The sequence below is a fragment of the Borostomias antarcticus genome, assembly GCF_949987555.1.
Source record: "Borostomias antarcticus genome assembly, contig: scaffold_65, whole genome shotgun sequence".
NCBI lineage: Eukaryota > Metazoa > Chordata > Actinopteri > Stomiiformes > Stomiidae > Borostomias > Borostomias antarcticus.
The window spans coordinates 399,765-422,474 of NW_028176587.1; the positions used below are offsets into that span (position 1 = coordinate 399,765).

Consider the following 22,710-nt stretch of genomic DNA (forward strand, 5'->3'; position numbering starts at 1 on the left):
TCAGACTAATTCACTCATTATAAAATTCTACAAGTACAGGTGCACCTGTGGAGAATGCAGGGCAATGCCCACAGAGGTGGAGAATGTGTGCTGTAAAGAGCTTAATGCTGTATGTAAAGAACAATAAATGTATCTTCCACAATTATCATTAAAATGATGAATGCCAAATCAGTAGAATACCAGATCTCTAGCACTAAAACCCTGTATAACTCCCAACAGGTTCAGAATAGATGTGGAGAGCTCCCAGAAGAGCCATGCTGCATGACTCTCCATCCAGGCCTGGAGCCTGTATGCCTTAACCCCTACTCCCTCCAGCAGGCTCTCAATGCATACCAGGCAGATCATGGGCCATTACAGCTGAAGGAAAGAGCTGCGTAAGTTAGCACAGACATCGACTATATAGGCTAATTATATTGAATCTGTAGATATTACATTTGTTTATCAACCGATACACCTGTGTTTTAAAAACCTGGTAAGGAGGAGAACCAAGTCACTGTCATGGAGAAAGTCAGAGTCTGGCATCCAAATGCCAACACCAGCATACAGAGTACTTTGGCTGAAGAAAAAACCCTTGCATTATTGAGGCATTTATTGAGGCATTAGTACAGTTGAGTTGACAGCAGATAAATTGACAGAAAAATAATGCAAATTGGCAGACAGGTGACATGATAAAAGAATCACAAATCCGGCAGGGAGAAGACCTAAACCAGTGGTTTTCAAGCAAGTTTACACATATTTGGGGCTTCTTCTACCTTTTCACGTCACGTAACGACGATTTGTGACTGAAAGACTAGCTGTATATATCACCCTGATTTCACTGGTGAAATCTGTTTCCTAAAAGATTGCCGAGACAATTGCGATGACTGCTGAGGGCAGGCAGGGCGGTCAGTCCTAATGACTAATGTCAAACCGGTTGTAGGAAGTCAACTAGGGGAACACTCCTATAGAGACACATGACACCTTCAAAACTAATGTTAGATTATTATTATTATATTTTACAAATCCCCCTTCGAGGTCTTGGGTGCTGTGTAGGTGTGCACTGCAGGTGCAGGGAAGATTCCAGAAGGCAAGGCAGGAACGACTGGGTCTGGGAAGGAAAATAAACAGACACACAGACAAGATTAGGGAGAGATGGAAGTGACTGGGGTACAATTATGTAAGACAAGACCAAAATGGAGGACAGTAAATACAGTATAAGACTCAGCAGAGTTGTGACTGCTCTGCACAAAATCCTCCAAAACTCTTAGGCACAGAGCATAAGTATAATGAGAGGGAAAACCCTGCATACATAAACATATAACATTGTTTTTGTCATTACAGGCGTGCTCGCTATCTGGCCTACAGGCGTTTTGTTTCCTGGTGCTGGGGATATGTGGGAAAGCGCAACCGGGTTGTGTTGCCTTCCTGTGTTGTGCTCCGCATTCACCAGGAGTACCCAGATGAAGATGGGGAGTACACAGGCTTCAGACCTTCCATCTGAATTATTATTATTTATTTTTTCTGTTATATTTTTTAGTTATAATAAATTTCACTGAGGTGTAGGACAGTCTTTGAGTAATGACTTATTTGTATGTGTCAGTGTCACAACTTACTTTGGAGGTTGGTGGGGCTATGGTTGTAATGTGTACTGTACATAGTTGTACAGTTGTAGTGCATAATGTCAGGATTGTGTGTGGAGATAACTGGTGGGGTGCAAAGAAATGGATGTGTGGGGTGTTGTTTAAGATGTGTGTGCACCTAACTAAAGTGTCCAAGGTCTAACACGGGGTGTTCGGGGGAGGAGGTGACGGTTGCATGGGGAGGTATGTTTGAGGTTCAGAGTTCAGAGCGGTCACAAGGTTCGGGGTGACTCGCGGGGTTCAGGGGTCCAAAGATAGGGTGGAGACACTGGAGGAGCTGAGGCCGTGGAGACACTGGAGGAGCTGAGGCCGTGGAGACACTGGAGGAGCTGAGGCCGTGGAGACACTGGAGGAGCTGAGGCCGTGGAGACACTGGAGGAGCTGAGGCCGTGGAGACACTGGAGGAGCTGAGGCCGTGGAGACACTGGAAGAGTTGAGGCCGTGGAGACACTGGAGGAGCTGAGGCCGTGGAGACACTGGAGGAGCTGAGGAGCTGAGGCCGTGGAGACACTGGAGGAGCTGAGGCCGTGGAGACACTGGAAGAGCTGAGGCCGTGGAGACACTGGAAGAGCTGAGGCCGTGGAGACACTGGAAGAGCTGAGGCCGTGGAGACACTGGAAGAGTTGAGGCCGTGGAGACACTGGAGGAGCTGAGGCCGTGGAGACACTGGAGGAGTGGAGGAGCTGAGGCCGTGGAGACACTGGAGGAGCTGAGGAGCTGAGGCCGTGGAGACACTGGAGGAGCTGAGGCCGTGGAGACACTGGAGGAGCTGAGGCCGTGGAGACACTGGAAGAGCTGAGGCCGTGGAGACACTGGAAGAGTTGAGGCCGTGGAGACACTGGAGGAGCTGAGGCCGTGGAGACACTGGAGGAGTGGAGGAGCTGAGGCCGTGGAGACACTGGAGGAGCTGAGGCCGTGGAGACACTGAAAGGGGCTGAGGCCGTGGAGACACTGGGCTTCCTTGGGAGGGAGACAAACGAGATAAGGCAGTTAGTAATGGGGAAAACATTGTATAATGTTTAGTTACCCGAATTACATTTACTGAAAGGGCAACAACAGAACACTAGAGATGGTGGCTTACATGTTTGTGAGGTGAATCTGGACAGTTTGCAAGCAATTGCATCTGCCTTCTCTGGTCGTTCATACTGCGAGCACATGAAATCAGGAACATCCAAACTTTCCAGCTCAGACGCGAAGGGTGCAGGGTCATGGATGACCTTGTTGAAGAGCAGGTCCATAAGCTCAGTGACATATTCTAAAACACAGGAGAGAGCACATCACAGAGCATATTGTTTGAGTAAACCATATGGTCTCAACTGTTGACAAACCGGTATAGAAAGTAACTGCAATTACAAATGCTGTGTTTATGATATTATAAATGGACATAGTTCTACACCTTTTCAGTCCAGAACCACCAAAATGTTGACAGCGAGGAAAATGTGTTTGGAAAGATATTAATTAGCAGATGAAAAATTACTTCATACAATTATGAATTTACTAACCAGTTGTATATTCTGTCTTGACCATGCACACAGTATGTTCCCCTCTCTTGGCCTTTGGAAATTTCAGGCGGAACTGCAGTTCCCCTGCTGCGGTTTGTGCTTGGGTCCGGCCAGCATTTTCATTAAAATGCAATGCGGCCAGGTAAAGCCTGAAATGAGAGTAGTTTACACCAAGGTAGTAAAGGGCTACAAGCTAACATTTTACATTGGTGTCACCAGTAACAGGAAGCTTTACGTACTAACACTCAACTGTCAATTCCCATCCCTATATGCAAGTGAAATGGTAGCACTCTGAAGCCTTTTTACTACACCATATTGACAAAATAATTTCTGTACGTTTTACCTGCAACGCATCCCTAGGTAGGAGAAGGCCACGTTCTTTGGTGCAAAGCGGAGAATGAGACTGTGGAACCCCTCCAAGGCTGATGTCTGATAGAGGGGGCTCAGCTTCCCCACGTCTTTCAGAACTCGGTTGTTCATCAGCACCTTTTCCAGTTTGTGGACAGGCTTTGTTCCTGGAGGGGGAAATATAATAACTAATATATAAATAAATGATGGGTGCATAGCAGCTGAGAGTACTGTATATTACAGGATCCCTTTTAAATAACATAAATGCTATAGAAGGCATACCAGGCTTCAGCCACTTGTGTTGGTCAGTGGAAGGGGGGTGCACACACTTGGGGAAGAGAGGATTTTCGTGGATGTGGACATTCTGGATGTGCTGGAGGAGAGATGTCCACTTAGCCACAATTTCCTCTCCACTGGTTGAGCCTGCTGCTGACCAGTAGAGGTGATTCTTTATACTTTTCTGCCACAACTTCACCTTGTGGCAGTCCTTCTCCTTTGTGAGGGCTTCCACCTTCTTGTTGAGTGCTGAGAACAGTTTTAAAATATGTTATGGATTTTTCTTCTACAGTGTGTACAGATGTGCTGCAAGTAATACAATTAATTTTCCAAATTATCTTACCTTTACATAAATGCCACACATCGTAGTAATGTTGAATGCCTGGTTTCTGTTCTCTGATGAACTTTTGTACCTGGGTGTGTCGGTCTGTCACCATGGAAGCGATTTCAACACCTAAATGTTGTAAATAAAAGATGACTGATTTAGAGGTACAACTTTTAACAGAGCTAAAACACAGTATATGGAGGGACACAAATTAATATTCAAAAGACCTGATTTGTGTGGCTGTAGTACACACAGAAATGACAATGTACAAATTGCTCCCAATGAGCAGGCAAGCGCCTTGCATGGCAGCTGCCGCCATTGGTGTGTGAATGGCGCTCCGGGCCAGTGTAACAACTGGATGGGGAGCGTGTTACAAATGCAGTACCTAGAAGCAATACAAACATATGAGAATTGCTGCCATACAGAGACACAAAGGGTAGAGCACAGACATCAATATGAGATACACTTGTTTAGAGAGAGAGTCCGAGGGCCGGGAGGCAAGGCCTCAGAGCTGAGCTGTGAGAATATTACAGAATGGTTACATTTCACATCACCTGCAGTTTCCAGGAAGTCCAGACTCCGGATAAGCCCTTCCTTCTCCATCAGAACACTGCTGCCCACTTCATTACTCTGTGGATAATTAACAGACACACATACAGTATACTCACATAAACATAAACAAGGAGGATAATGCCAGAAATAGTTACTATCTGGTCATATTTACCTGGACAAGCTGGACATCTACTATCTTGTTGGTCTCTAGATCCATCATGGAGTAGGAGCCATACTTTGCACAATGGCCTGGACTGTCAGCCCTCATATCACCACCAAGTGAAACAGACCCCCTGTGTTTCATTGCCTCCAGCAGCTCGCTCTGGTGTACTCGCCACTTATGCAGCACGGAGGGCAGAATGTATTTGGACACATGTTTTTTGTGTGTCACCTTGCTGAATGTCCTCACATGCATTGCTTTGAGCATCTGAAATGGAAAATCTGAAATTATGTCTAACATTCTTCATAGTGTTACGGAAAGACATTGGCTTCCTAATCTCTCCATCCTGGGGTAGACGGTACAATAGCAAGTACTACATCTCACTGTAGCACCGTGGGATGCTTGCGCTACAAACAAAATGTCAAAACAGTGAGATGTCTTACAAACCTTGTTGGTCTGGATGAATGATGAGCCAGTGTAGTACACGGCAGCAGACAGGTTCAGATTGCCAGCTGGAGAGCTACCCAGAAGTGGTTGGCTGTTCCATTTCCGAATGTAGTTGCAGCTCTGATGGGGGCACCTCTGGGTAACAGCCATGAATGTTCCCTTAACAAAGGTGTCTATCTCACAGACTCTGGAGCAGGTGGGGCAGATTTTAAAAAGCTCCAGCAGGCACTCCTCAAACACCAGGAGCTTCCACATGCTCTGTGGTGTCTTCGATGGTGCTCTGTTGACAAATAAAACCACAGGCATTAAAAATATATATTATCATATATTTTATCACACTCATAACATGACATACTGGATAATTCACACATCAGCACGTAAATGCATTAAAACAAAAAAGGTTATTCTATTCTATCCATCTATCCACTGCATGATTAACAAAAACCTATACCTATAATAAGCAACATTATCTTACTGTTCACTGGTGGTGTCATCTAATCCTGACATGCTGGGGAGGTAGGTGGAGTCATCAGGATCAGGATCTGTAGCTGGATAATTGGAACTGATTTCAGATTCCTGAAAAGATTCCAAATGAGGGCGTTTTGATGGTGGGATATCCATATCCGGTGGCACTCCTTTTCGCTTGAGTGGAGTTGAAGAGCACAGCGGACTAAGGGATGTGGCACCGACAGCAACACTCCTCGTAGCTACCGTAGCTTGAGAACCTGGTAAATAAATTTCAAAAAAATTATAGTGATAGAGTTTGTTTGTGTATGTGTAATCAAAATCCTAGAAACCAAAACCCAAACCTGTCAACATCACAGAAATTCAAAAAAGCAAACTTGTGCAAACCTGTATTCTTTCTCTGGCATTTTGTCAGTGTTCCTTTAGACAGTTGTGTGGACACTGTCCTTTTCCTCACAAAGAGGTCAGTCTGACATCCGACTTCTCTGGTCTGCATATTGTCACACTGGCACGCCGTCTCTTTTGTGGTAGGAACGCACAGCTTTGTGAAAACAGAGAGGAGTTGAAATAACACTTATCTAATGAGTCAAACGCACAGATGCTTCCTCCTAACCTACCTCCTGACAAACAACACAGGTAAAACTGTAGCTACTCTATACCAACGCGCCAGTGTTACTGCCCTTAGATGCAAAATACAAAAACAGGCAACGAGGAATGTATGAGTCTGTCCCTATTTTCTCCCTGCCACCTCCGGACCCATTCCTATCCCTCCCAGGCGATCCTGTCGTCCCTTGGGATCAATGGAAAAAGTTGTTTAAAATGTACCTTTTAGTCACTGGCTTGAACAGCGCTGATAGCGCGAAGAAGCGTACACTACCGGAGTTGATAATCGGGACAGACTCATCCACTCTCGTTGGCAATGTTATGTGTGAGAATAACGAGCACTCGGCTTCAACTTTCCCTCTCATATCCAACAGAACTGGAATGTTCAGCCAGTAGCCGCCGAGCACCGCTTCACTGGGAGAGGGTGCGTCTTTCTCCAGCTGCAGCTGGTCTACCTGGTCTACCCCCTCGCTCCCGCCTCCCGGTCTCCCGCTGGACAAATATACTGTCACCATTACCGGTGAACCCATACGCACATCAGGTGCCACAAATATGGCAGGCAGTTTCTGTATAGTTAACGCTTCTAGTCATAATATATCATCCGTAACGTTATTTGGTGGGTGGTCGCCTGGTCGGTGCTGCTAGCTGTTAGCTAGACTAAGGTTATATACACACTCCCATCTGCAACAAGCTACATAGGTTAGCTATAATTCCTCCTAAGATTACATATAATTCATCATAGCTGACATTACCACATAAATGTCATCACACATATTTTGTAGATTAACGTAGCAGTGTATTTTCCTATTGCTTACGTTACCTAACGTTATAACGTTAATTAGCTATAAGCACACAAGGCAACTTACAGCGTTGTCGGCACCAAAGGTTGATGCGACAGGAGGAGATGGAGGCCGGGGAGGGAGATGGTTGACAGGAGGAGAATGGAGGCCGGTGAGAGAGATGGTTGGCTCCGCCGAATTCACCAGGACCAGTCGTCGTGAGTCCGTGAAACCCAAAAGCCTCATATTATAATTGCAGAAGCTTTCGTTTGTGAAATGTTTGCTGCAGAGGCGGGCGCTAGTGGTGACAGACTCCTCTGTAACACCATGGCTCTTCAAAAATGCTAACCATTTGCTTCTCATTTCAGCTTTACTCGGGAGTTGAAAGAAGGAGACCTTATCATCCCATTCCTGCTGGCATCCAGGAAGGATGCATTTTCGTTTAGATTTATGCATAGGCATTGCTAACTAAGAAAAACTAGCTAATTCTAGACTGTTGGTTAAAACTAGCTAATTCTAGACTCAAGATTGAGCAGGAAAACCGGAGATTCAAATCCGTTCTAGCTTTATATAGTGTTAGGGCGGGGATATGCTAAGAACGCCGCTCTACGTCATCCGGTACCCGTTTTAAGCCCGCCCAGAAAATCCGGAAATCAAAACTGATCAAAAACACAAAACTGGTCTAACTTCACAATTCAGTACTACACATGGTTCATCCCATTTTTACATGTTATCAGCAATGCATCACTAACACATAGAATGTGTTTTCAAGCAAATCTCGGATTTTGGTTAACTGGGACTTTAACAAAACTTTGGATCAAACACTCTTGATACAGTATTTCAGTATTTGCTCTTGATTTGTACAGTGATTACATAAAACATTTCATTTCGCTGCTGTTCTGTTAAGGAGTCTAGCTGATCAAATTCAAAAGTCTTTGAATACAGTTCATCTATTTGAGTAGCTCCAACAGTCTAGGGCTGCGTTCCGAATCGCATACTTCTACTACTTACTACTAGTACCTACTACAGCTGCCCTCAGAAAGTACGTACTTTGCAAGCAGTAGGCATCCAATTGGGACATACTACTCTGTCATAACATTGCGCCCTGAAAGCTGACCACATCCGTCGCAGTCCATAAAGCGACATTCGCCCACAGCTGTCCGCAGAGACGCGCAAGATTCGAGATGGTTGGCGCAGTAAATCCCTTGCAGATGCACGAGAACGCCAGAGACGCCAATACCGTCGGAGGACAAGAGCTCTCCTGTTGTTCCTTTGCAATGTATGTAGTTTGAACTGAATTGTACCTTTTAACCTGATCAAGGTATTTATCCACGTCAGTAAAATTACATAATGCATTTCAGTCATTGTCATTCTATGTCCTGTCTGCATGTGAAGCAGCCTCATTTAACTTAGTAACGTCAGTGTAAACATTATTGCCAATTCTGTTGTGTAACTTAGTTGACTGAACCTACATTTTACTAACTTTGATATGTGACAGTATATAATCAGATCATTGCAGTTGTAATGTAGTGTCCTTGTATCTCAAACTGGAAATAATCCATTCATGCAATTAAGTTAACTTTTTATTTCCCATTCATTTCACTTCAATCACCATACTCATATTCATAGGATGTCCACCCTACAACATATTGCCAGTTGAACCCCAATGCACCCATCCTGCAGCTCTACTTTGATGATCTCCTGGCTGCAGCAGTGTCTGCACCACTTGACTGTTCCAGCTCTCCAAGAACACGATTACACGATCCAACATTAGGATACACAGCATCACACCTCATTGTTTCTTCACCAAAACCAAGCTTGATGCCTGTTAATTTGTTCTTCATTTTGTATTGTCACCCTCATTTTCCCAAGCTACCATTATGCATTATGTTTTGTTTAACACGTGTGATGTATAAATCCAATGATCAATCATAACTACATCTAATGATCAATCATGACTTGTGTATTGTGTACTGTGTAATCCACACATCACTTTGTCCCAGTTTCACCTGTAACTTTGAAGGAAAAAGTGTGGATGCTTTGAAAGACCATTTCAAGTCCAGTGGAGGCCAAGCTACCCGTCAGTCAACAATTATTCAACACTCAGGATACAGTATATTTGACTGATTGAGCTCTAAGAAAGCACAGGTTAGTTGGTCGAAACATTTAATGAGGCATTTTAAGCAAACAAATGAAGCTAATAAAATTAAACATGCTGCAACACAAGACAAACAAAACAAACAAAGCTAAATGATCATTTCTTGGCGAGTGCCTCCAGTAGTGCCAAAAAGCGGTCCTCCCGCCTCTCCTCTCTTGACCGAGACTCATCCTCTCTCCTCCTGGCCTCCTCGTCTCTTCTCTCCTCCCTTGTAAGTTTTATTAGTCAGGTGCACATCATACAGGTATAATATGCACTGGAATGCAATTGCTAGCTCCCAAAAGTGCATAGTACAGTAAAAAATAGAAGTAATTAAGTAAAAGACACTAAAGATTTAAAAAAGAGTAAAAATACAGCACAATCTTGTTATACTGAGGGAGACTGGAGTAGTCCACACCATCTTGTATTTGTCATACCTTGTTCTGGCCACCTCCTCTCTCCTCCTGGCCTCCTCTTCTCTCCTCTCTCCTCCTGCTCTCCTGGTACCTCTCTTCCTCCCTAGCCCTGGCTGCCTCCTCTCTCCCCCTGGCCTCCTCATACCTTTGCCCCTCTAGTGCCTGCTGTCTTGCCTCTCTCTTTTCCGTCTCTCTAAGGTAGTCCAGTACCTGGCTACTGGACTGACCTCCCTCCCTCCTTCTCTTTCGTGGTGGTACAGCAGGACACTCGTCCTCCACAGGAATGGGATCAGACACAGAGGGAGTTGAGACTTCAACAGCCTCCTGGCTTGCTGATGAAATTAGCAATAGTGGGGTGATAGATGGCTTACTGCCCAATGCAGCATCCATCACCCCATACCATTTCCAGGAGGCTGCTGTTGCCTCCCCTCCCTCTGTGCTGACCCCTGTTTTAGGACACTTCAAATCCTGCAAATTAGATGACAGGATTAGTTAATGACACTAAAGCATAGTAAATGGCTAATCAAAGGCATACACACAACACTGGTGACTGACTTTCTATTTTAGTTTGAGGTTCTCCCATTTCTTTTTTATGGTGGCTGGTGTCACCTTCCCCTCCAAGCCAAGCTCAACCACAAACATCCTAAGGGGACAAGGAACATGCCCAGCAATGACAAATGCTCCTTTCATCACATTTTGTAAAATAGGGTCAAGTGTTACTCACTCAAACCTCTTTATTGCTGCATTTCTCTTCCCAGTGAACAGCTCCTCCTTCTCCATCCTCCACTGGATGAGTTGCTCAGTATGTTCATCTGTCCCTATTAATCCCTAGCAAATTAATGATGTTTTCCAGTGAGACAAAGCAGTTGACTGACTAGTACTTCAACTACCTAGTTAACGTTAGCTAACTGACGTCCTGGATAGGCTCGTGCATTAACAGCAAACTATTTTCTGGTGAGCTGAATTGGTATGTCATACCTTACATAGCTAGCTATACTGACTTGGCTTGCATTCTGCTTTTTGGCAAATTTGACAAATGATGAGAAGAGTGAGAGGTAACGTTGTTAACTTCAGTGCACCACATAGCTAGCTAGCTAACTAGCTGGCTAGTTGATGTTACAGAAGTAAGTTACGCTAGTAGCTACCACTATAGATACCACTAGGCCACTGGCTGAGGTTATAGGTTTACATTGGCGCTCATTTATCCACTTAGCTTCGTGCAGCAATAGTATCTTTTAATGTTTCAATTATACACACGACACGAGTCGCTACAAATATGTAGTGACGTTACTGGACTTACACTTGAATGCGCTGCCGCTGCCGCTTGCACATCTGTCTGCGCGCCGCAGGATTCATAATAAAGCCTCCAGCGCGACTCGCACGTGACGTAATTTCCGCTGCGCACAGGATTGTGGGTCAGAATAGGCAGAGAAGACTGCTGGCGTGCATACTGCAAAATACGACCGGATGTAGTATCACATCCTGGCATTTTTGCCATACTGCATGTGGCATACTATGTATTGGGACATACTACTTTCTGTTTTGGCATACTATATAGTAGGGTAGTAGGCGATTCGGAACGCAGCCTAGGTCTTTGAATTGAAAAGTAAATAAATCTTTGGATTGGTTTGAAAAAATACTTAAGACTAGTGTGCAGCTGACTGAATATCAAGGTATATTGAGGCAATATTTCATATTTAGGAGATTTGTGGATTTGGAGTACAATAATGCCAAAGAAAGGTAAGAAGTCCCACGTTCTAAGACAGCGCTGGCAAGGGTCGACTGAGATTCACCGTGCAACTACAACTGAACAGGAAGAATGTGCTGGTCCTCAGAGCCCTGGAGAGGTCAAGGTGTCTGCAGCGTCTCGTGCTCAGAGTGTAACACAGGGAGGTCAACGTGATGCATCGTGGGTACCACAGGTATCTTATGCAGACATTGTAAAGAGAGGACTACACAGTGATGATCCGTGTGTACCAGGGCCATCTCATGATTACCAGGTAAACTACAGTCAAAGTGATGTGCCATGTCAACCACAGGTATTGTACGCAGACACTGTAACATATCCATGTGTAGCAGGACCTTCCCATGCAGACTCTGTAAACCTGGGAGATCAGCCTTCTGTGAAACGTGTCTGTGCATCCCGCAGCCAGGATTCTCCTAGATACGGCCCATTCAGAAATACACAGTGTACATGTAATGCACTAACTTTCCTTGCATTCCTTCATGAGAATGAAAACATCACCACAGCAGACCTCAACCTCGTTTTGGATAAGGGTGACGTTATGTATCAACACGCCAGGAAAAGGTTTCCTCAGCACATCTTTTTGACTACTGACGAGCTACCCCATAAAGCCCCAGCACGCAGGTTTACACACCATGTGAACATGCAACACCTTTCCAGATATGGCACATTAGGAGATCCGCTACCCGGAGCTGTAGATGGCTTTCTGGACCTAGAGGCAGGATTGAGCTGCTTGTTATCAGATGTGCAGTATGCGTTGCTGTTGATGACAGGGTTATGTATTGCTGTATTCAGAACCAGGACAGGCAGATATGGCTTCTTTGACCCACACTCTAGAACAGCTGATGGTTTGCCCCCCCTCCCGGGTTCACGCACTAGTGGTAGGCCTACTGCTGTCATGCTGACATTCACACATCTCAGTGATATGATTGACAGGCTCATAAAGTATCACAGGATTTTGGGCACACAGTCCTCCTCTAACTATGAGTTGAAGCCTGTGGAGTTTTACAATGTGAATGATGCTCTTCGAAATGAGTCAAGCCTGAGTGCTCCAAAGGTAAACACTGTTGTCATTGATGTACGTGAAGTACTATCCACTGATATGGAAACTGAACCAGAGCCATCAAGCTTGAATTCTGTCACATCACATGATGCTCCACAAAGTGAGTCAAACTCAACTGCAGCAAGGATAAACACTGATGTCTCTGATAACATATTACAGGGAATGTCCAGTAACATCACTTCTGTGAGACACAAATCAAACTCATCTGCTCCACTGATACATACTCTTGTCAGTGATAATGTCTTATATGACACCTCCCGTAAACTGTCAAAATATACTAAACAGCAAAGAAGAAAATTTAACAGGAGACTATTGCTCACTGAAAAGGCATCACAAAGAAAGGAGAATCAAAAAAGGAATGAAAGGGCAAAGTATGCTTCAAATGAAACATATAAAGCAAAGAAAAAAATTAACTCAAGCAGGAAATATTGTAATGAAGAACTCAGACAACGAAAGAGAGAGTACGTTACCAACCGCTATCGTATCAATTCAGAATTACGAAAAAAGAAAATAAATAATATAGCAGCACGTTATAAAGAAAATTTTGATTTCAGACAGAAACGAAAACGGCTTCTTAACAACAAATACAGAGACCATGTTGATTTTAGCCAGAGAATAAAAGAGCACCTTAACAACAAATACAGAGACCATGTTGATTTTAGCCAGAGAATAAAAGAGCACCTTAAGAACAAATACAGAGACCATGTTGATTTTAGCCAGAGAATAAAAGAGCACCTTAACAACAAATACAGAGACCATGTTGATTTTAGGCAGATGCGGCGATCTTATATCACTCAGCGTTATGTACATGACCAAGCATTCAGGGTGAGACACAGACAACTAATGAGACAGCGAATGCGAGACAAGTATAAGAACAACCTTGCATTTAGGAGCAACATGAAATGTGCAGCGAAAATAAGAAGGAAATACAGATGGATAAACTGTGGACAAACACGTGAGAGTGACAACCCTGTGATCAAAGAGGCCATATCTCTTTTCAGATCAAAAATAAAGGCCGGCCCCACTTACGTGTGCACTGTCTGTCATAAGGCATCATTTCCAAACCAGGTACGACCCTGCACAAGGTCATATTACATCAAAAATCCAGCCGTGGTTGCAGCATGCCTGACAGGAAATTATGTCCATGTGTGTCATGATGACTGCAGGAATGAACAACAGTGCAAGGTGCCTGATGAGAGAAGGAGAGAGTGGATTTGTTACACCTGCCATAATCATCTAAAGAATGGAACCATGCCAACCCTCGCTGTGGCAAACAAGTTAGAGCTCGCCGACATCCCTCCTGAACTGTCTGATCTCAACATACTGGAGAGACATCTCATAGCCAAATGCATTACATTTGCAAAAATTATTCCTCTTCCCAAAGGCCGACAGAGAGCAATCCGCGGTAACGTTGTTTGTGTCCCATCGGAGGTACAGGAGACAGTCAATGCTCTGCCCAGACTGAGAAGTGAGTCTCAAGTCATGAGAGTAAAACTGAAGAGACGGTTGTGTTACAGAGGTCATCAGCTGTTCCAGACTGTTACCTGGTCTAAGCTAGTGCAGGCGCTGCATAAACTCAAACACATTCACCCACAGTATGAGGATGTTACTATCAGAGATGAGGCTGAGTTATGTGACCCAACACTTCCTGATGATGATGATGATGACAATGACGATGATGATGATTATGATGAAGCTGCTTTGATGGAAATTGACAGGTGTGAGAGCAATGCACTGCGTGAGGCAGAAAAGGATCCTGAAAATGAGCAACAAAACAATGACGTGCTGCCTAGTGATGACGGTCAACCTCAGGAGCAGAGAGATGATCCAGAACAGGAGGGTGACATGCCTAATGGAGGTCTTGCTCTAGAATCATGCCTTCAGCCACGTGATGTTTCAGAGGAGATATTATGTTTTAGTGAAGGAATCTACTCTGTTGCCCCTGCAGAAAGGAATACTCCAGTCAGCTTTTTCAGAACGCCTAAGCTGGAAGCCATGTCTTTCCCTGTTCAGTTTCCCACTGGTCAAAACACACTGGATGAAAAGAGACCCATTAGATTAACACCTAGTAGTTATTTCAAAACAAGGCTTTTCGGTGTCGACAATCGGTTTGCCAGAGATACAAACTATTTGTTCTTTGCACAGTTTGTGACTGAAATACATTTGGCCACTTCCAGCATGACAATACAGTTACGTAAAGGAAAACCTTTCACCAGAGATGGACGCAAAATAACTTCTGGAATGTTACAAGACCGACGTGAGATTGAGAGACTGGTGAGAAATAAAGATGCAGTCAGATTCATGCAGCCTCTGAGAGGGACACCAGCCTACTGGGAAAAAACAACCAAAGATCTTTTTGATCATGATCAGACAGTTGGGAAGTCCTACATTCTTTTGTACATTTTCAGCAGCAGAAATGCGTTGGCCTGAGGTGATTGAGGCAATAAAAACTCAGCAGGGTGAGGAGGTTAATTTTGAGGAGCTTGACTGGTCCACAAAGTGTGACATACTGAGAAGCAATCCTGTGACAACAATGCGCATGTTTGATAAACGTGTTGAGGCCTTATACAGAGATTTAATCTTGTCTCCTGCGCAGCCCCTTGGCAAAGTTGTTGACTACTTTTACAGAGTGGAGTTTCAACACAGAGGAAGCCCGCACATACACTGTCTCATATGGGTAGAAGGTGCACCTGTGTTTGAGCAAGATGATGATCAGACTGTATGTAATTTTGTGTCCAAATACATCACAGCCCAGCTACCCGATCCACATACACAACCTGAACTGTATAAGAAAGTAACAGAAGTGCAAATACACAGCAAAAACCACACAAGGACATGTTTCAAAAGTCTAGGCTCTGGATGCCGTTTTGGATTTCCCAAACCACCCTCCAAAGAGACAATGATAACAAGACCTGGAGATGATCCGCTTGAACTGGAAACAGCAAGGGACAAGCTTAGACCACTGAACCTGCTTTTGAATCAACCTGCCGCCGCCTCCCTGAGTTTAGAGCAGCTACTGGCTCAATGTAACTTAACACTCTGTGATTATGAGGGATACCTGCAGATGATGAACAAATCCAGCGTACTGGTACTGAAACGTGACCCAAAAGACTGCTGGGTAAATGGATACAACCCCTATCTACTCGATGCTTGGGACGCTAACATTGACGTGCAGTTTGTACTCAATTATTTCAGTTTAATACATTACATTTGCACATATATATGCAAAAGTGAGAACGCTGTAAGTGAGTATCTTAAAACACTGATTCTGAACTCAGGAACCCGGGAGTATGCAAATGAATGTGATGAAATGAGGGAGATTATGCAGGCTTATTCCAAAAAGAGAGAGGTCAGTGCTCAGGAGTGTGTGACTCGTGCATGTGGAATTAACATGAAGAAGTGCTCGCGCGGTGTCATATTCATACCAACAGATGACAACCCACTGAGAATGAGTCGCCCCATGGCATACCTAGAGAGCACAACATCAGAAAGTGACAATGTGTGGGCGACGTCTTTGACAGACAAATACAAAGCCAGACCTGAAACACCAGAGTTTGAGGAGATGTGCTTGGCTGATTTTGCCTCTACTTGCAGAATTGTCTATGGCCGACAGACAAAAGGTAAAAATGTTTTGCCCCTGCTGAATGACATGGGATTTGTTCAAAGGAGAAACACAGACAAGCCCGCTATCATCAGATATTATCGCACATCACAGGAGAAATATCCCGAGAAGTATTATGGCACATTACTGAAACTGTACATTCCTCACCGATCAGACCAGGAACTGAAAAGACCGTCTTTACCCACGTATGAGTCATTCTACAATGGTGGCTGGGTTCAACTACCAGGTTCTAACTATGGAGAGTATGTCCCACACGTTGTCAAACGAAACAGAGACAAATATGAGAAAAACAGTGAAGAAATTGAGAATGCAATGGAGGAGTTTGAACAGAACAGAGGCGCGATTGATGAATGGTGTAATCTGGCGCCAGAATCCGAAGCAGTGAGGTTGGAGTGTATTGAAGAACTGGAGGCAAGAGAGCCAGATCATGAACATGTACAAGAGAATGTCCCAGAGTACAGTAATCAGGCTGCTGCAGCAACAGAAGTCAGAGCCATCAGAGAGCCCCCTGCAATAGACCCCACACTGTTACGCCACATGTATCAGAATCTCAATCAGAAACAAGCATGTGTATTCTATGCAGTTAGAGACTGGTGCATAAAGCGCGTCTGTTGCCTAAATCCAGAGCCGTTTTTTTATTACATAAATGGTGGTGCTGGAACAGGAAAGTCACATCTCATCAAGTGCATCTATTCAGAGGCATCTAAGATACTGTGCAAGCTGCCGAGACGTGCTGAGGAGGCTGACATATCAAACCCCACTGTCCTGTTGACTGCTTTCACCGGAACTGCAGCCTTTAATATATCAGGTACAACACTGCACTCTCTCCTCAAGCTGCCGCGAAGCCTAAAACCTCCATTTCAAGGACTTGGTAACAAATTGGATGAAGTCAGATGTGAACTTTTAAATGCTGAAATCCTTGTCATTGATGAAGTGTCCATGGTGTCAAAGCCCCTTTTTGCCTATGTGGATGTCAGACTCAAGCAGATCAAAGGCAGCCAGAGTCCCTTTGGAGGTATGTCAGTCATAGCTGTTGGAGACTTTTATCAGCTACCACCTGTGAGACAGTCCAAGACCCTCTGTGTATATGACCCACGTGAGCTTGACCTCTGGCAGGAACACTTTCAGATGATAACTCTCACTGAGATTATGCGTCAGAAGGATGATGTCGCCTTTGCAGAAATGCTGAACCGCATCCGCGTGAAAGACAAGTCACATGCGTTGTCTGAAGCAGACAGAGCTTTACTGTCACAGACCATCACCGAACCAGCACTTTGTCCAACTGACGTCCTGCACATTTTTGCAACTAATAAACAAGTTGATTCGCACAACTCTGCAACATTGGCTGTGCTCCATTCTCATATCACCATCATTGATGCAGATGACTATAAAAAGGACCCACACACCGGCAGAATGGCACGACAAGTCAAACCATTTAAAGGAGGCAAAGATGATTTACCAGATACACTCAACGTTGCTGAGGGTGCTCGTGTGATGCTCACCAGAAACATAGATGTGTCTCAGGGATTGGTGAATGGATCGTTCGCTACACTATTCAGGGTAGTAACCTCCGAACAAAATGGTTTTGCACACGTCACTATGCTTGGGCTCAAAATGGATGATGAAACGGCTGGAAGGAATTACTGTAACAGAGTACCAGGAGGACCCAACAATCTAGTGTACATTGAGAGAGCAGAGGATAATCTGAAACAGAAAGGAGTGGTACGCAGACAGTTCCCTATAAAGCTTGCCTTTGCTTGTACAATACATAAGGTTCAAGGTATGACAAGGACATCAGCTGTAGTCTCGCTTAAACACATTTTTGAACCTGGCATGGCCTATGTAGCTGTCAGCAGAGTGACCTCTCTCAGTGGACTGCACATCCTGGATATGGATGAGAGAAAAATATATGCCAACCGAGAAATCACTGCAGCCCTAGAGACCATGAGATAAGTCAGCTTGGACGACATGATGCCTCTTCTTCACATCAAACAAACATTAAACAGACATGACACTCTGACCATCATTCACCATAACACAGAAGGATTGCCATCTCATGTCAGTGACATCAAGAGCCACCATGAACTGTGTCTTGCAGATGTTTTGTGTCTCACAGAAACCCACCTACAAGGCTCCTTGGTTGCACAGAGTCTCCATTTAGAGGGCTACAACATGTTCAAACGCAATAGACACCTGTCCTACACCAATTTTCCACAAATAAACAACATAGGTGGTGGTGGAGTTGCTGTTTATGTTAAAAACCACATTAGAGTGTGTGAAAAGCGGTACATAGATAACGTAACTGACCTTGAGTTTTTGGCTTTTAAGGTTGAGGCCCCAGTGAGCGCATTGATTGCAGCCGTATACAGACCTCCAGACTACAGTGTGAGATCATTCCTGTCTAACCTGGGAAGCCTTTTGGACTCATTGGAGATCATGGATTGTCACCCCATCCTTGTCTGTGGCGATTTCAACGAGAATGTATTTTCCAACGCACGTAAGCCAATACATGAGCTGTTTCAGTCCAGGGGATATGCACAACTCATCACTGCTGCAACCACAGAGAAGAACACACTGCTGGACCTCATTTTCATTTCTCAACCACAGCATTGTCTCCATTCTGGTGTAATGAAAACCTATTATAGTTACCACAACCCTGTATACTGTGTAATGTCCTCCAACAGCTCATGAAGAAGCTGAGTTTTACATATGAAGATGCAAATTATTTGTGACTAACTTTACTTGTGCAAATGACTTGTGACTAACCTTAAAGTAATATTTTCAATATGAGCTTCTTTATCTGGTCTACACAGTATGTGATCCTGAAGTTTTACAACAAAAATAAGGTTAACTTATATAAAGCAATACATATTTGACAACATTTTTCAAGCAAACCTTTGTGGAACCTAAATTATTAGATTAAAGTATTAATGTATTCAGATTAAAGCATAATTTAGCAGTAATACTTTAACAGAGCACATTTTAATAGATCACAATTTATCAGAAATGTAATACTATATTCTCAATGCAACCAAAGTAGGTGGATCCTCCGTTGCAGCAGGCCTCACCACCTGGCCTGCTGCCCCAGCCTCACAGAGAGTGAGAGAGTTAGAGGCTGGGAGGGTGGGAGGGACGGACGGAGGATCCCACCTCACAGCAGAGAGGGTGACTTTGAAAGAGGGGCTCAGACCCCAAGGGTCCCGGCACCCTCCTCAACACAGAGAGGGGCTGCCAAGCCTGACCCCAACTGCCATTCGAGGTGGAACTGTCCCCAGCCCAGGACAAGTCCCAGTCTGTACCTGCAGCCCTCAGGCGATCAAGAAGTTGTTTCAAGGTATGGTGTCAAAATAGAAAATGGTGTTTTATAACATCACATTTTTGTATGTTCTTAGTTGTTGTCCTTGGGATGCACTCTGAAATAATGTGTCTTGCTGCAGGTGGAGTTCATTGATGAGAGCGGACCAGAGGTCGATGCCCAGGTGGAACACAGAGAGAGTGTGTACCTCCATCAGGGCAGCCTGCATCCTCAAGCCTTCCCCAGAGCCCCCTGCAGAGAAGGCCCCTGCAAGAGCCCCCTGTTAAAGGATCCACAACACCACTGTGCTTCTGCCTACCAGCCAGTCTCTTCTACTGCTCTCCTGCTGCAGAGAGGTTACCACACCAGGACCCCATGCTGCCCCTCCTCAATCATGGACTCTTGTGACCTGATTCTTGATATATGAACATTGACAAAACAACGAGATTGGAAAAAAAAGGAAAGTAGCCGCCGGCCGGCCAGCGAGCAGAGCGCCGCCCCAGACCTGCTGCTGCGGATGCTACACGCCTCCAGCAGAGGGCGCCCTCAGTAACATCGACAGAACTGTCATTTATAATGCTTCAATTCAAATATGCATTGTATAACCCACTGACAGGTGGGCAGAATGTAAATATGTAGTAAATAAATCTTTTCTTGCACTGTTAAGGTGTTTCACGTCTTTCCGTCTGAAACAGGCACTGAGCAAACACTACAACGTGGGTGTGATGCAACAACCTGCATTTATTACTGCATTAATACAACCATAAAAATGGCTCAAAAGAACAGACTTAGTCTGTTGTAAATATTAACTCTCCTTAACAACTTCACATTCTCCTAACCCCCCTTTAATATCCAAAAAACGGAATACAACTATTATGTCTTTAAATAAACTTACAAAAAGGTTCACAAATCAGTTCAGCTGAGTAAAGAGTAAAGTAAACATTTCTGTCCTGGACAGAGAAAGATGAACCCCTGCTTCCAAGCGTATGGTTGCTATGGCTTCCTGCACTCCTGTCTGAGGGACACACCTTTAAACATACTGTCATCAACATCAACACATAAAACCAGGGTTGTTGGTGCTGATCCCAACTGCCAATAGAAGTCTGTTAACTGTCAATCAACACACTGGATTCTAACACTGTCCCTCCTAATTAAAAAATGTACCTGGTTTTAGAGATTTTGTCTCTTTGCATCATTTCAAACTTTTCCTAAAAGCAATCACCCAATTTCATAGAACAAAAGCCATGTCCTGTGTTGACTTCACATAAACAAAACGTTCAGGCAGGTTCACTACTACGTCATCGAACATTAACGTAACATAACAAGGTGAACGAGGGAACCAACCCTGGGGGTTAAAACCAAATGCATCTGGACCTGCAACTTTGCTGCTATTTAATTTGTGTAATGCTGACATTAGAACAGACGGATTCAGAAAAAACAACATTGTCCTTATAATCTCAGTTCCATTTTGTGGATTGAAAAAAACAGCTGCCATTTTTACATGGTTCAGTCTTCAGGGGTTATGGCTCTACGGTATATAAGGTGAGGGCTCTATATAGATATTTAAATGTTGGACTTCAAGTAATTTTCTGGGTAAAAAGGTTTTCTCACGGTAATTAGCGGATAAAGGAAAGCCTGGTCTAGATACACTCTCCTTTCACGCACATTCAGCACAAAGTACTAGAGGCGCGCGTGGGGCCGGGCGGGGCCGGGCGGGGTCGGGCGGGGCCGGGCGGGGCCGGGCGGTACCTTCGCTGAGGAGGTGGGGGAGGGGGTGCTGTAGGAGTCGGTGGACCTGGCGGAGGAGTGGTCGTCTGAGGAGGGTCTGGACAGGAGGGAGGAGGAGCCCTGGGGCTTTGTGGTGTGGAGGGGGGCGGGGGACAGCCTGGAGGACGACCTGAGATGGGAGGAGTGAATGAGTGAATTATATCCTTCATGCATATCTATATATCCATGTGTACATATATATATATATATATATATATATATATATATATATATATATATCCATGTGTATATATATATATATATATATATCCATGTGTATTCCCTGCCTTGCTCTGTATATTCTTCTTGTGTGTCTTTATAATGTATTGATACAGTACCTCGGAAAATCGATTACAGTATCGTGGGAAAACCCCATTGCGATGTGCTGTTGTCTGGATCTCATGGCCGAGCCCTGCGTATTAGACTGATGTGACTATTAGACTGATGTGACTCAGACCTGCCCTGCTATTAGACTGATGTGACTCAGACCTGCTATTAGACTGATGTGACTCAGACCTGCTATTAGACTGATGTGACTCAGACCTGCCCTGCTATTAGACTGATGTGACTCAGACCTGCTATTAGACTGATGTGACTCAGCCCTGCTATTAGACTGATGTGACTATTAGACTGATGTGACTCAGACCTGCTATTAGACTGATGTGACTCAGACCTGCTATTAGACTGATGTGACTCAGACCTGCTATTAGACTGATGTGACTCAGACCTGCTATTAGACTGATGTGACTCAGACCTGCCCTGCTATTAGACTGATGTGACTCAGACCTGCCCTGCTATTAGACTGATGTGACTCAGACCTGCTATTAGACTGATGTGACTCAGCCCTGCTATTAGACTGATGTGACTCAGACCTGCCCTGCTATTAGACTGATGTGACTCAGACCTGCTATTAGACTGATGTGACTCAGACCTGCCCTGCTATTAGACTGATGTGACTCAGACCTGCCCTGCTATTAGACTGATGTGACTCAGACCTGCTATTAGACTGATGTGACTCAGACCTGCTATTAGACTGATGTGACTCAGACCTGCTATTAGACTGATGTGACTCAGACCTGCTATTAGACTGATGTGACTCAGACCTGCTATTAGACTGATGTGACTCAGACCTGCTATTAGACTGATGTGACTCAGACCTGCCCTGCTATTAGACTGATGTGACTCAGACCTGTCGTGGCCGGTGTGTGGGGGGAGGGGGAAGTGGTCGGGGGTCTCCGGGGCGTCTCCGTTGCCGGGGGTCCTCCGGCTGTTGTTGGCCCTCCAGGAGGAGGTCTGGGGTGGCTCGTCGGGGCACATGGGCCGGGGCCGCTGGCCGATCCCGGTGGGCTGCTGCAGGCCCGACGCCTGCTCCTCCGCCCCTAGCACCTGGGACACCGCTCAGTCCAACACTCTGCTAACACTTTGCATTACAGCTCGGTAATAACACGGTAATACCAGGGTAATACCAGGGTAATAACACGGTAATACCAGGGTAATACCAGGGTAATAACACGGTAATACCACGGTAATACCAGGGTAATAACATGGCAATTACCATTAGTTACTAGTTACCTGTGTGGTTACCAGGGT

At 44.7% G+C, this 22,710-nt stretch overlaps 1 protein-coding gene across 1 annotated transcript in view; it reads right to left on the reverse strand.

Annotated features, from left to right (window-relative positions):
- Nucleotides 1–995: 995 nt before the first annotated feature.
- Nucleotides 996–22,710, reverse strand: part of LOC311328285 (3'-5' RNA helicase YTHDC2-like) — a gene marked incomplete at both ends in the record, with an annotated part of 40,590 nt that continues 18,875 nt past the window's right edge. Inside the window, 12 exons of the mRNA XM_084462273.1 lie at nt 996–1,087; nt 2,797–2,874; nt 3,122–3,270; nt 3,465–3,636; nt 3,752–3,994; nt 4,089–4,199; nt 4,625–4,700; nt 4,795–5,049; nt 5,230–5,509; nt 5,705–5,805; nt 21,103–21,250; nt 22,310–22,506. Of these exons, the coding sequence (XP_084318399.1) occupies nt 996–1,087; nt 2,797–2,874; nt 3,122–3,270; nt 3,465–3,636; nt 3,752–3,994; nt 4,089–4,199; nt 4,625–4,700; nt 4,795–5,049; nt 5,230–5,509; nt 5,705–5,805; nt 21,103–21,250; nt 22,310–22,506 (1,902 nt within the window). The remainder of the gene's footprint in view (nt 1,088–2,796; nt 2,875–3,121; nt 3,271–3,464; nt 3,637–3,751; nt 3,995–4,088; nt 4,200–4,624; nt 4,701–4,794; nt 5,050–5,229; nt 5,510–5,704; nt 5,806–21,102; nt 21,251–22,309; nt 22,507–22,710) is intronic.